General features: G+C 48.8%; 1 protein-coding gene across 4 annotated transcripts in view; it reads left to right on the top strand.

Annotated features, from left to right (window-relative positions):
* The window catches only part of WDR44 (WD repeat domain 44), a 1281409-nt gene that overhangs the window by 698686 nt on the left and 567275 nt on the right, over positions 1-15448 (top strand). For all 4 annotated transcript variants that reach the window (XM_069612853.1, XM_069612855.1, XM_069612854.1 and 1 more), the window contains one exon: positions 4346-4429. In XM_069612853.1, the coding sequence (XP_069468954.1) occupies positions 4346-4429 (84 nt within the window). The remainder of the gene's footprint in view (positions 1-4345; positions 4430-15448) is intronic.

The raw sequence follows: 15448 nt of genomic DNA, 5'->3' as shown, positions 1-15448 counted from the left end.
CACACTGTGCTCAATCTAAGCACCTAACCAACGGCAGATTAATTTCTGCGTCACCGCCTTTGAGCTACTTAATACATGGAGAACAGGCCGCCTTATCTGTGGCAGCGACCTCAACCAGATAATAGATTCCTCCCTGTGACCCGGTACTGTCTCCCCCCTCAGCCCAGGTCGGAAATGCGTGCACCCCCCTTGAACGACCACTTCTGATCGACACATGGAGAAACATTCTTTCCCCCCCCCATACGCCACGTTCACTAGAATTGACTATATCCTGCTCGACGCCTCACAGGAACACGCAATACTAAACAAAGACATACAGGTGTTCGGACCATGACAGATGTGACCTGTCCCTAAAGATCGAGCCCTGAGCCCCCCTAGAGACATGCTGGGTATGTAATGACACACTATAGGAAGGCCAAGAAAAGAGAAACAACTTTGCTCAAACAGGTTAATAAAGAAAATCATGGAGAGGGCAGAGGGCGCTGCAGGGCCAGAACGGGGGAGGCAAGGAAAAGCTCACTGAGATCAGAGAGCTGAGAGGAGAACTGGGTGGGCATTTGGAGGGGAAAGGCAATCATGCAATTGCCCTTTATAAAACGGAGATTCTATGAAAGGGGGGACAAAGTGCACACACTGTTGGCAGCCCTGCTAAGGGGCCAAAGGGCAGAAAGAGCGGTCTTCAAAATTATAGAGGGGAGAGTGGTGAGCTGCACAGCCAACCCATGGCTATAGCATGGTCCTTAGGTGAATAGTATACCAGGTTGTATGCTGCAGAGTGCTCAGGGTCTGAGAGGGACTCCCAGTCATACCTACATGGGTTGGAGCTCACCGAACTCCTCCCAGAAGACAGATCAGCCTTAGATGCCCGATCAGCACCAAGAAAATACTCAACGCCATCTCCAAACTAAAACCGGGCTAGGCCCCGGGACAAGACTGGTACACGCTGGCTTTTTATAAGCACTGTGGCCTACTGCCGCCTCCATTCCTAGTTCAGCTGTTCAACAGTGTGCTGGATGGAGGCGAGACTCCGGCATTATTCACCTAGGCCCGAATCATGGTGCTCTCGAAGGGGGCAAGGATAGAACGGAATGTGAGTCCTACAGGCCCATCTCCTTGATGAACATAGATGCTAAGATCTACGCCAGCGTCCTGGCAGGCACATTGAACCTGATCTTGCTGAGGCTTATTCACACCAACCAGGTCGGCTTAAACGGAGAAAGGCAGAGGGCAGACAACACCCGCAAAACCCTGAATGTCATCACAGGGGTGTGGCAAACCCTGGCACTACCACTGAAGCCGCTCTCCTCTAGCACATTCAACACTCTCGCGAACCAGGGTATCTGATCCCACCACCCTAGCATAAAATACCTTGGGGTGCATATCACCCTGAACCATGAAGACATGTTCGATGCCAACTACCCCGTTCTATGGAACAAAATCAAGCATGGCCTGCAAAAATTGTCAAAACAGACATTGTCATGGGCGGCTCGCCACACGATAAGATGAACGTCTTGCCGAGGCTTCTGTTCCTGTTCTAGGCGCTGCCATGCCACTTTCACAAGGAAATAAAGAGGACGGCCCTATCTTTCCCGTGGCTTGGAAAGAGACCCAGAATAGCATACAGCACCATGGTCCTGCCCAAAGTGGGAGTGGGGAGGTAGGGGTAGGCTTACCAGACTTCTATGAATACTACAGCGCTGCCCAGCTCCGGGTCCTGGTGGACCACCACTGGGAGAGCAGAGAAAAGCAATGGGTTGCAATGGAAAATAGCATCCTTGCGCCAGTAACGCTAGGGGAATGGCTCTGGGTCCCGTGCAGGAGACTACCAGCAAGGATAAAATCCCACCGGTCCTCTCGGATCTTTGGAGACCCTCTGGGGAAACAAAATGGGTCACGTCCTGGCCATCCCCTCTTAGCTGTATCTGGGAACCCCCCAGTAGGGATAAGATCTCAACGCCTCAGATTCCAAGCGTACTACGAGGCAGGCTTCATCAGAACAGGCCAAGCATGGAAGGACAGCACATTCATACCAAAGGCTGACCTCGAGGGGGCCCTAGGGACTCCCGGCATCCCAACACTGACATTCCGGCAACTGAAAGGGGCACTCACGGACCAGGGCTGGGCACACGAATTAAGTCGCCGCTCACCCATTTCGAACAAGTCCTCAATGCATATATGGACTGCAAGGGCCTCATCTCAGCCCTCTATGCTGCATTGTTAACCCGGGTTCACATCTTGGTGCCAAACCCCCAGAAACAATGGCCCGCAGATCTGAGCCTCCCAGAGGACACAGATGTATGGCAAACCATCTACAGAGCAGTATGGTCCTCCTCGATTGCCATTCAGTATAGGATGCACAACAGTAGGCTCCTTTTCATGTGGCACCTGACACCAAAGAGGCTTTCCAAGAGATACCCCAGCTTTAGCCCCCTGTGCTGCCAGAAATGCAGACAAAATTGGTTCATAATGGCACATGTGGTGGAATTGCCCTACTACGCGCCAGTACTGGACAGACGTGCTGGATCAGGAAGACGGACGGGATCACTGGAGAACCGTCACCATTGTTGGTCCTGTTTGGGATAGAGGAACAGGTGGCTGAACAAACCACACTGCCCCAGATGCAACAGAATCTGCTGCTAGCGGCAAGAGTATGTATTGCCATCCACTGGAAAAGACACCACCTCCTGACATACCGAGAATGGGTAGCTATAGCACAAAATATACGAGATGGAGAGCATGACAGCAGGACTAGCAGGGGCCCACAAACATAGACGCACCGTGGCTACCCTTCCTGAAGTATCACAAATGGCACAGATGCACACAGGCCACATAAATGTGACAAACCCAGAAAACAGCACCTCCAACCCTAGCGAGATCACCCCACATGGCCGACCAAAGCTTCATCCAAGACACTTCCCTGCATCACTCACCATCCCATCTTGCCACTGATACGTCACAATGGCACCAAGCTGTTCCACCTCACAACCCAGTTCCATCCATCCGAACCGGAGGGAGGGTAGATGGGGAATGGGGGAAAGGGGAATGATAGAAGGTTAGATACTATTGGTTGATATAGTTTTTCTAACACCCACAGGGCAATCAAGCGATATTGCACAATAGTGGAAGCGTTCCCCTCCACAGAAAGCCGCATATGCTTGAGATCAATAACGGGCCAGATGCCCGTGAAGTATTTCATTTTTATTCCTTGTTTTGCTCTCTGGCCTGGTTGGTTCTTTGAAATTAAATGTACCATCCCCTGTGGAAATACTAATGAATACTTATTTTCCCCCAAAAAGTTTAATTAAAAAAAAAAGACAAAGTGTTGGGCAGACTGCTGTGGATTTGCCGATACAGTCTAGGATATGTTGCAAGCTTGGCAATCATGCAGGAAGGGCTCTAGTGTGATATTCTGATCCGAATTGTCTGAGACTGCAGTAACTGTACAGCTTAGGTTTTTGTACAGAAGGATTGGGTGTGTTACCTGACTGTTACCACAGAAGTCCAAAGCATGCTTGTTGAGAGTTTTATGCCACAGGAAGGCTGACACGCCACACTGACCAACGGGGAGGGAATCTTTCAAGCTGCAAGTCAACAACTGAAGCGACATTGTGCCAAAAGATAAGAACTGGTGGTCCCGACAGCTCCGGGCAGCCACAAACTGCTGGTTCTGCAATAGAGGTAATAGGGATTAGTGGTTGACCCAGAAGACACTTCAAGACAGGGGTGGTTTTAAGTGTGCAGGTTCCATGCAGAGGATGCAGCCCTGAGGTTTTATGACCCTCTGAGGATTCCTGGGGCATTGTGGAGACAGGACAAATTTTGGCAGTGGATTTACTCCCCATGTGATAATCTGCATACGAATCACCCCTTTCCAACTACTTCCTTGAGTGGCAGTTGCCTTGTTTGTTAAACAGGTGGCAGTAGGGTGAACCCAGGTAGCTTTGGACAACAACAGTTTACTGGACAATTTACTATGTTTAAATCCATCACGAAACAGTATTCAGTTACAATGGTCCAGGATCGTTTTCAGACCGGCAGTGCATTAAAACCTGTCAAAATACTAATTAATTTGGGAATTCTTTTAAGGAACAACCACTGTGTTTACAAATAACTGATTTGTATATTGTGCGAGAAAAATATATTATAGAAATAAAAGATTATGCAGTAGAAGCGTTATTGAGGATGATTGGGATGGCGGATTATGAGCTGTTTCTGTTTGAGACTTGAGGTGAGATGGGCAGTGGCAGTTAATTGGCAGGAAGTGGGTAGCGCTGAACTACGCTCCACTCCCAGTAACCTCATATTATTCTGTGGACCTAATACACCATACCTTTGTTTATTACAGCAATGATGCAGCACAGTCAGATGATGAGGATAAACTTCATCCCCAACAACTTGATTCTGATGCTGGAAAGTTGAAACAGAAAACGTGAGTATTTCTTATGTTTCGTGTTCTCTGGTACCAAAAAGAGAGAGAGCTTATTCATGGAATACCTACTCAAAGTGTATGTGAGTGGTCTGTGTCTCTTTGTTTCAAATTGCTTCAGCTGTGAACACAAAATGAATATTTCTAATGGATACATTCCTCATCTTTGAAATCCTCCTCAGAAGCAGTCTAGACTGTAACCCTTTTCTAATAGCCTCTAGGTGGAGCCCCTTGGCTTGTTTGCACAGTAAATGTCATCAGTACATATACTCCTAGCTGTTGTTCCTTTCTTCTGCAGTTAAAAGTATGTTTTTCAGAACAGTCTTTGAAAAAATGTTGCTTCCTAATCATGCTTTAAGCCCGGTAAATAGAATGAAGCTGGCAAATGTCAGTTGTTAACCTGCACCTCTCTTGTATTTGGTGCTGAGGAAAGAATCATAATGTTGATGAGTGGGATTTGTGCTGCAGTATGCACCCCAAGACAGTAGCGAAGTGCATAGCCAAGGTTTTCATGGCCATAAGTAAAAAATCTTTGGCAACTCGTCTGGAGACAGCCCCAGGTCCCATGTAAGCACTCTGGTTGGGAGGGGAAGAGTGACATGAAGTGGTAGTGCTGCAACCAGCAGCTATGCAGTCATTGTCTTTACCAAAACACACTCTTCTTCAAGGATGAGGAACCAGAGATCCCACTACTGAAGGTTGAAGTCGGACTGTGCTATACCTCAGCTCACTGAGGAAAGTGGAAAAATGTGTTTTCCTAACCTCCCCATCCACTATGTTGAAGTGAGAAGCCTTCAGAGTGGCCATGATGTTGGTGTTTGAACCTGTATCCCCCTCTACGAAACTGGCTTCTGAACCTGCTGCTCTGCCAAAGAACGGATCTTGTTGGTCAAAGTGTTGTCACTGCCTTATGTGACAAAGTCGGACAGCTACCTTTATCCCAAGGCGTGGCCTACCCCAGCAATGTTGCCAGAACAGGGAGCTACTTGGAGGCGGTAAAGAGAATGGAAGCTACAGAGGCCCACACCCTTTGTTAGGGCCCTACCTTGACTTTAATTAATCTTTAACGATGAAGAAAGTTATCCCTGTCTTGTCTGGATAGTAACTGATCTCTAGTGCCTATATGCAGGTCCAGAGAAGTACAGAACATTGGCACAGTGCTATTAGCTTTGGTAATGGTGTTGGTTGGAACAACTCTGGGGTTCATCTGGCATTAAGGCCTTTGAAAGCAGAGAATTAGTGTAATCATTTTAGAGATTACTCTTATCACCTTTGTTACTGAACCCCGTTATTAGAATACAATCCACATGGTATAAGAGAAAAGCATCACCCGGTGTAATGAAAATCCTATCACAAGGTGATTGCAGGAGGGCTGCACCTGTACCCCAGTCTCAAATCCAGAGATTTGTATGTGCCGTACAAGACTATAGTCTTAATCCAGAAGGCTGGCGGAAGGCATAGCATGAGGTAAGTGTACCACAGACAGTTAAAGGAAAGCACACAGGCCACATGGAGCTGAAGCTTAGCGACACAGCGGTCCAAAGTGGAGCTGACAAGGAGCCAGGCCCACTGCTTGAAGTAATGAAGACAGCCAGGTATTGTTTTGGCACTCAGACTCGTAGATCTGCAATGGCAGGGGCAAATAACTAAGCATACAACCAGCTGAAGACAACTCAGAAGTATGTGCAAGTGAAGACCAAGAAAAAGAGAAGGAATCATTGGGGCCTATTTGTACTAAACTATGCGAGGGAAAGGACAGCAGACACGGCAGCAGAGTGGTCACAGGCAGCAGCAACTAAGGGATTCTGAAGGGGAAGACCAGTTTCAGGAAGTATGAACGTCTGAGACCCTCCGACGCCTGGACAGACTTGCCTTCCTGGCTGTGACACTTAACTGTTGATGATGGATGTTACAGAAGCTGAGCTCCCTTTATCCTGTTGAGACTTTGTGAACTGCTTGCTGGTGTGAAGGGAACCATATTACTTGGTCTAGAGAAGGATGCATCTTCCTTTTTACTGGGAAGGGCACCCTATCACTTAATGGTGCAAGGAGCGCAATGTCCCATGAAGGGTGAAAAGGGCACCCTTACCTACCACTTAGGGAGAGGGCAAAGCTTTATTGATAGTGAGAATGGATATTTCTCCTTTATAAGAAAGGAGGAGGTAGGAGATAGTAAATGGGAAAGGCACTAATAATCTGGATTGGGACATTTTTGTGCCAGGCACTATCCTCTTGGTCCACATTTTACATAGTCTGACCAAAGAGTAACTTTGGTCAAGAAGCGTCTGGGCTCTATATTCCTGTGACAGTTTTTGAGCAAAGAAACAGCTTTGGCCCATATCCATGAAACTTTGTTGTGCATAGAGAACCTTAGTTATAGAACTCCCATAGATGGAGTCTGTTATGTTATAGATACACTTCAATGCCATAAAGGCATTTATACCAGTCCACTCCTGTTAGTAAGTAAATTAAGTTGAATTCTTACTATTCTCGTCATGTTTTATCAATCCGCCCCAGCGTCCTAGCATCAGACTGCCGGGTCCTTTCAATTGTAGTCCAGGACTTACTGCTTTTCAATCCAGCAAAGGAAACTCCCTAACCCCTCTTTGCTTCCCATGCCTCCTCTAGAAAGATTTCTAATACATTAAATTACTCAGCTGGCACTTAAATGAGCAGTGGTACTTGAATCATTAGAGGTAACTGGGAAAGGCTATTATTCCTGCTACGTTCTTGTTCCCAAGAAGGACGGAGATTTCAGAACATTCTAGACTTAAGCAAGTGCCGCTGAACAGACAGATTAATGATGATGACCCTTGCTCAGATCCTCCAAGTTTTAGATTTGCAAGATTGGCCTTCTTTTTATATCTGCAGGACTCAAATGTCATGGCCACCAGCACACCTTGCTGTATAAAGACTGCTGGTGGAACAGGGCACAGAGAAGGTGTGATGAATCCTTAGATGTCGTCCCTTCTCCTATAGAGGGGACCCGTCCCATGGGGCCACAGAGGTACGGCCACAGTCCAAAATTCCCTCTGGTGGTGGTACATCACGGGAGGATCAGATGGGGAGCGGGACCCGTTATGAGACACAGGACAAACTGCTTAGGGAGAACCTGGTATCCATCCTCCCCTTTACAACCTTTATGCAGGGTAACATAGTCCCACGTACCTCCATCTATATGTGTATGGTAGGTCATCAAACCTTACTTCCTTATACTGAGATGAGGAAGAGTAAGGACTTAACTGATCCTCCTGGGCAGCCCCTCCCCGGCAGCCCCACGGCTAAGGGCCCCTAGACAAAGGGCGCCTCCCCTTAGGTGGCTCCTGGTTGGGTCTGCAGGTGTCCGCAGGGGACGCCAGTGGCCAGTCATCACCCTGGTCAATGTTTCTTCTTTTACTCCTGTCTATTTAAAATTGCATTACTTCAATATTTAAAATTTGCACTGCCTCAGTATTTGGAACTGCTTTGTGAAACCTAAGCCTTTCTCCCTCTATTCAGGAATCTCAACTCTGTGTTTTTCTCCCTTCTTAGAGTGTTGTCATCGTGTCCTATTGTACAATCTGCTTGCCTCTGGCTGTCTTCTGCCTACTCAATGTCCTCTCCTGCTTCCCCATTCAACCTCTCATCTTATTTATTATATTTATATTGTGTGCAAACAGCCCAAAGGCTTTGAGGTGCTGTTACTTGCAAGAGCTTAGTTATAGGGTTACCAAAGTGGTAGCAGTAGTTGAGCGAATTACAAATTTAGTGCAAAAATACAAATCAGTACATAATTCTATCAATATATCTTATTCAATAATAATAATAATAATAATAATAATAATAATAATTTGGGCAGAGGTTCCATCAATACAGTTTATGCAATGGGTCAGAGGTTAGTATTAAAGGCTGAAGGAAGGGGCCTCATGTGAAGAGAATAGTTTTCATAACTTTACGGAAAGCGATGAGGGAGGCCTCACCTCAGAGTGTGGGAGGTTAGGGCATTCCAGTGTGCAGGTGTGAGAGATGGGAAGCTGGATCTGCCTTTACTGGCTCTTTTTACTAGGGGCACACAGGGCATGTTAGTGTAGGCTGATCTGGTTGCTCTTGTAGAGGAGACTGGGTGGATCCTTTGTGAGAGGTAATCAGGAGCAGTGAGGTGAATGCACTTGTGGGTCAGTGTCAGAGCTTTGAAGACGATTCTTTACTTTATTAGGAGCCAGTTTCCTGGCCTCAGAGATGTTCTCTCTTAGCAATGCCTTGGGCTGCGCCGAGAGCACTATTCTGTATGACTTGTAGCCTCTCCAGGTTTTTAGTGGAGGTACCTAGAAAGAGTACATTGCAATAGTCTAGCCTAGAGCCAGTGATGGCTCTGGCTATGTTTGTGCAGTTGTCTTTGGAGAGGAAGGGCCTAACTGCGTTGTTTAGTTTAGCATGGTATGCGGCGGCGCAGGCTATTGCGTTAATTTTTCTGTCCATGGATAGGTTGAGTTTTGACGGAGTTTGAGACTGCTATTTTGATTGTGTCAATGGTGAAGGGACTGAATTGGGAGTCTAAATGTTTTAAAGTGTCGGGGTAACCTACCAGGAGGAGCTTGGTCTTGTCCGTGTTGAGGCATAGTCCATTGTCTGCCATCCAGGCTTGGATGGTCTTGTAAAGATTGTTGAGGGTCAAGGAATCGGTGTCATAGTTGCCAGTGAGGGTGAGGAGGATCTGAGTATCGTCGGTGTAGTTAGTGTAGGAGATACCCATAGCGTCGAGGATGAGGAAGAGGGGTTGTGTAAAGATGTTGTAGAGGGTAGGGGAGAGGCAGGAGCCTTGGGGCACACCACAGAGCAAGATGGTGAGCGAGGCAGAGGCTAAGTCAGAGAATACTTGCATGGCTCCGTCTTGTTGGCATTAGGTGAGAACTTGGCAGTGGAGGAGAGGTGGTGGCGGAGGACGTCATGATCTACGAGATCGAATGCTGCGGAGAGGTCAAGAAGTAAGAGAAGTGCTGGTTTGCCCAAGTCTCTGGCATCGTCCATCTGGTTTTTCAGATCAAGTAGGGTGTTTTCGGTCCCGTGTCTGGGGTGGAAAAATTGGCGAAGTCCTAGGAGTTTATTCTCTTCAATGACATGTTGAACCTGCAGGTAGGTTGCTTTAGCCAGTATTTTGAGGAGGAATGGGACAGTGGTGATGGGTCTATAGTTGTTAGGGGAGGTAGGATCGAGAGTAGATTTTTTTTTTTTTCTTTTTTTTAAGGAGAGGGTGGACCCAGGCTTCCTTGAGGGAGGTGGGGACTTTACCTGTGGCAAAGGAGGCATTAACACAGGCAGTCAGAAATGGTGCTAGAGCTTCGGTACAGTCCTTGATTATAGTAGCTGGGCAGGCATCATCTTTGCAGTTAGAGGATTTGATATTCCTCATTAGGTTGATGTCTTGTTCCTATATGGCTTTGAAGGAGAAGGGTTTGCGGGGGTCCGAGGCTTGTCGGTGGGGTAGAGATGCGAGTGTTAGGCAGAGCTTGTTTAGTAGCTAGTATTTTGTTTTGAAGAAAGCACAATTTGGTTTGCATGGCCGTTTGTATATCATCGCACCAGGCTTTGTCTTTGGTGTAATTCTGGGGGGCGGGAGTGGGAGTCTCTAGCTCCCTAAAGATGGCGAAGATTTCTTTTGTGCTAGATTGGGCTTCAGAGATTCTGGATTCAAAAGATTTGGCCTTTGCTTGGGTGATTGCCTTTTTGTATTTGTTGGAGCAGGCTTTAAAGATCATCTCGTCTTTGTCAGAGTGTAAGTGCAGCCTTTTTTTGGTGTAGAGTATGAGAAGGTCCGGGGTGTACCAGGAGTTGAAGTGGGTTTGGATTTACGGTGTTTGAGTGGGGTAATGGAATTGATAGCTGCTTTGATGGCAACATCATAGGCTGATACGAGGATATCTGGGTCTGAGGGGAAAGGTGGTCTGAAACCTGGGCCTTGGAGGAAGGGCAGTAGCCTTTGCTTAGTGAGCTGGTGGGAGTTTCTTGAGAGGCAGGGTGGCAGGGGTTGGGGTGAGGGAGTGGAGGAGCTGGTAGTGGGGATGCTAAAAGTGATGATATGGTAGTGGGGATGCTAAAAGGGATGATATGGTGGTCAGACCATGGGGTGGGAGTGTTTCCAGTGATGATGAGTGGATAGTTATGCTGTGCGATCCAGTCGAGTGTTCTGCCCACGGTGTGGGTGGGGCCAGAGATGGTGGTGTTGTAGCCTAGCGCCTTAAGGGCTGAATCAAGGGATTTGGCTGCTGAGTCCTTGCTGTCCAGGAGGCCTAGGTTGAGGTCCCCCAGGAGAAGGGCTTTCAAATTTAAGGTTGTCAGAGAGGAGGTGGACGAGGGAGGCTTGAAAGTCTCCTGTGGGGCCTGAAGGGCGATAGACAATGTAAATAGCAATAGTGCAGTGGGGAGAGAGGTTGATTTTGACTTGGAGGTAGTCACTGTTGTTGTGCATGACTTTCTCTACCTTTCTAATGGAGAGGCAGTCTTTGGCAATGATTGCTACACCTCCACCTGTAGAGAGGCGATCTTGTCTGGTGATGGAGTAGCCAGGGGGCAGTGCGAGGGAGAGTGCAGGGCTGGAAGCCTCATGTAACCATTTTTCCGTGATCATGAGCAGATCGAGTTCATGGGTGGTTACGAGGTCGTGGATGTCCAGAGCGTGGGCGTTGATGGATCCTACCCTTGATCATGGCGCATTTAAGGTGGGATTCTGTGGAGGCTGGGAAGGGGTCCATGGGAAGAGTAGGTGAGGTAGTGGGCATGGTTGCACTTGGATTATAAGTAGTACAATTGGGGATGGCAGGTTGTATTGCAGGTATTGCAATGGGGGCTCATTATCAGGGGTGGTAGACACAGGTACCATCACATTTGGCACAATAGCATTAGAAATGGGGGTAGAAGATTTGCACATCCTCTCCCACCTACTCTATGGTGCTCTCTGTCTCTCCTATCTTTTCTAACTGCTTCTCTATTGACTATCCTGCTCTCCTCATTAAGTCTCGAAGGAAGAAGTTTAAAAAGGACATCCTGGTCTCCAACCCAGGCCTCCCTATCACTGGCACCTATACCAGTGCCTCCTCCAAGGAAACTCTCACTGACATCCTCTTTGTCGTTCCTTCACCAGAACAATGGACCCTTCATATGTGTTCTGTGCTCTCTTTCTCCTCTTCTCCCATTAATGGTGCCACCTGTTGGGACGCTTTCCTGGCCTCCTTCCATTCCTCTAAGGTCATCATTACAGTTTACTTAAATGAGACTGTCTTGCTCCAAGGCCCTCAGGCCAACCTTCACCTCTTTGATAGACTCTTCCCGCGCCTCATCAATTTCCTTTCTTCTCCTGCTGTTCCCTCCCTCCTTTCCTTGACTACCTTGCCTTCACCTTCCCTCTCTGCCTCCTCTCGGGCTCCTTCTACACCTCCGAAGGGTGTACCTCTGATCTGTACCCCTCCCCGGAAGTCCTTCAAGGTTGGCAACATTCTCCATATTGCCACTCTAAACTCTTGCTCTGCTGTCAAACACTCCTCTGATATCTGCTGCCTCCCGGAAGAATGTGACCCAATATCTGCTGCCTCCTGGAAGAACGTGACACCAGCTTTGACATGCTCCTACCTGACGGCTACAAGATCCTCTCCGCGCCCAGGCCCAACCGCCCTGGAGGGGGTGTAGCCCTGATCTTCCCCGAGTGGATTCCTGCCTCTGTCACTCCTATGCAGGCCTACTCCTCCTTTAAATGCCTCGTCTGCAGGCTCTCTCTCCCGTAGCCATTCCCTTACTGTAGCTACTATCTATCGCCACCTGGTCAGAACTTCCTTTCTGAGTGGGCGGACCTCTCCTCCACGCTTGGCCTCAACCACTCAACTCCTCATTCTTGGAGACTTAAACATCCACCTGGATGCCTCCTGTCCTCCCTCTGGACTCTTTCGCGACCTTTGCGACTCTCTCTTACTCACTATTCTCCCCTCTGCCCCAACTCACTCTGCGGGGCACACTCTGGATGTCCTTATCCCCTCAGACCTTCCCCTCTCTGTCCCTCTCTCCGCACCTCTCGCCTGGAGTGATCACTTTCTCCTCTCCTCCCACCTCACCCCTCCCTACCTCTCAGGCCAAGCCACTTCCAGCACTTCCACCTACCTTCTCGGTCATCCGACCCATGAAGCGCGTATCAGTTGAGGCTTTCGCCGCCACCTTCTAACCCCTCCCCCCAATCCCCGTTTGGCTGACTCTCACCCTGACACAGCCCTCTCCATGCTCCACTCTGCTATATCTGATACTCTTGATATCCTTGCCCATATCATGAGAAGCCGCCTGAAGCCCAAGGCCAAGTGCAGCTCATGGTACGACTCAGACCTCGTCACCCTAAAACGCAAGTGTAGGGTGGCCGAGAGGAAATGGCGTGCTTCATGTACATCCTCTGCCAAACTGGCCTGCCGCCTGCTCCAAAAGCAATACCGTCTCTCTGTCCAAACCAAAAAGAAAGCTCATATCCAAGCCCGCGTGTCTGCGGCATCTAACAACTCAGCTGACCTCTTTAAAATCTGCAAGGAACTGGCCAATCCTGCTGCAGTCTCTACCTCTCCTGTCCCTTCCCAGGCCCTCTGCACGGCACTGGCTTCTCACTTCATCTCTAAAACTGAGGACATTCTGTGCTCTCTCCTCCTATCCCCTCCCTCCCTCTACTCCCTGCTCTTCATCTAGCCCCTCTGCAGCCACCTCTCCTCCCTCCTTCTCTGCCTTTCCCCTGTTCTCTGCAGACGAGGTTTCTAGAAAAGTCTGATCTATGAAAGTCTTGTCTAAACCGGTTCACCCCTGTTCCTCCAAAACTATCAAGGACCACATCGACTCCCTGGTTCCCGCCCTGGCTGATTTCTGCAATCACTCCTTCGCTACTGGAGTCTTCGCCCTGAAGCACTCCCTTGTGCACCCTCTTCTTAAACCCTCTGCCGACCCCCACCTGCCCTGCTAACTATCGCTCAATCTCCATCATTCCCTTCCTGGGTAAGCTCCTGGAGAAACTGGCCATCTCCCAGCTTAATCTCCACACGGAAGCTGTTGGTGGTTCAACCAATACCTGGCACTCCTTGCCCATCGCATCCCCGCTCTCTTCCCCAACTTTCAGTGCTATGTGGATGACACCCAGCTCATTTTCAGGCTACGCTCGGCCTCCTCCTCTCCTTCCCTTATCTCTGACTGTTTGCTATACAGGAATGGTGTGCTGCCAATGACCTCTGCCTTAATACCAGTAAGAGTGAGATTCTCCTCATCTGCACACTGGCTCCCTCCTTTCCTGCAGCTCTCTGGCCGGCCTCTCTTGGCCCTCTTCCTGCTCCCACCTGCAAGGCAAAAAACCTCGGTGTCATCTTCGATTCCTCAATCTCCTTCTCTCCTCACATCTCTGACGTCACAAAGAAGTCACACTACCAGCTGCACCTCCTCAGAGGTATTCTTCCTTTCCTCGCCTTCCCCCAGAAGCTCACTGTCTCTGCAACTTATCCAGAACTGGACTGCAAGACTTATCCTTGGCCTCAAGCCCAGGGATCGTATCTCTCCAGGACTGAAATCTCTGCACTGGCTCCCAATGGCTGCAAGGATTACGTTCAAAACCCTCTGCATTGTCCACAAGGCCTTCTGGGGCCTCAATACCTTCAACTCTCTCTCCCTAAATATCTTCCTTCTCGAGCTCTCCACTCATCCGTTTCCAACTCCCTCAGGGTCAGTCGCTTCTCCAAGCAACAAGTTGGTGGTAGATCTCTTTCCTCGGCTGGTGCCTCCCTCTGGAACAGCCTCCCTGAAACTTGAGGAGAACCATCTCCGGTTCCGGAACCACCTCAAAACCTTCATCTTTGCGTCTGCTTTCTCTCCTCTCCCCTGCTGAATTCCTGACTGAAACTGCACTGGTTACCTGGCCACCCTCTGATCTAGGGCCCAGGTCACCTCCCCCACCAGTTGCTTACCTGCACTGCCTCCCTGGCAACCCCTGCACTTGGGGACTGTTGTCTGTATCCCTACAGTCGCCCTCCCAGCACTTGACACCTGATGTCTGCACTACACTTGCCACCAGCTGGCCGTATTTAAAAAAAAATGTTTATTGTTCTGTTTATTCTATGTATCCCATGTACTGCACTGTCCCCTCCCCCTTTCCCCCCGCACTTTTCCTCCTTCCCCCTTCCCTTGTGCGATCTGAATGACACCGGGCCTAGTAAGATCGTTCTGTCTTCCCTCTGTTCCCCCTCCCTTGTCTTGTCGTGCCTTGAAACACTTGTGTATAGGCGCGTTATAAATCCTGTATCATATCATCATATCATGTCATACACATGTGAATCTTCTAACAAAACTGGGACGAAGAAGAACGCCAGTAACCCAGTAGAGTACAAACATTTTTTGACTGAGACGAAGAAGAAGCACAGAGTGCTGAAGAGCACCCTGCTGAACCACCATGAGCAGAGTAGTCAATATGGACATTATATTGATAAGCATGGTATGAAAAGGGAAGAAGGACTTAACATGAAGTCAAGCCCTCCCCGGTGGAGAACTGCGAGAGGCCGAACTAGACGGGAAGTAGAAGAGCATACCGGGACGCTGAGCAGGGCACTCTGCGTCTGACCCATAGTGGCAAGACCATTAACCGAGCTAGCTTAGAGTAACTTCTGAAGTCCCAGAGGCTTGGGAAGAGTGTGGAATGAGAACCGTGCCACCCTCAGGATAGTGAACCAGGTATTTCCAGAAGCAATGGAAGCACTATCCCGCAGTACCTGTTGAAGGAGAGAATCAGATCTGCCAACTAGGATCTGGGACCAATGCCTGAGAAAACCTAAGAAAGAAACCAGGGAAAGGGAATCATACCCCCTGGTGGTGTGGGACACTAAGAAGGAAACCAGTGGGAAAGGGAATCCCTTCCTTCTTGCATTTCCCCCTGTTGTTCTTGGGCACTAAGAAAGATGATCAGGGAAGGAAGATATTCCCCCCTGATATTGGAAACCGGCAGAGTGCTGCAGGACTGCTCCTTTGAGAGCTTTGAACTACGTGCAGCAT

Source organism: Ambystoma mexicanum, chromosome 5p (genome assembly GCF_040938575.1).
Source record: "Ambystoma mexicanum isolate Mex_15411 chromosome 5p, UKY_AmexF1_1, whole genome shotgun sequence".
NCBI classification, from domain to species: domain Eukaryota; kingdom Metazoa; phylum Chordata; class Amphibia; order Caudata; family Ambystomatidae; genus Ambystoma; species Ambystoma mexicanum.
Note: the sequence above shows the minus strand (reverse complement) of the source record. Positions and strands in the feature narration are given on the sequence as shown.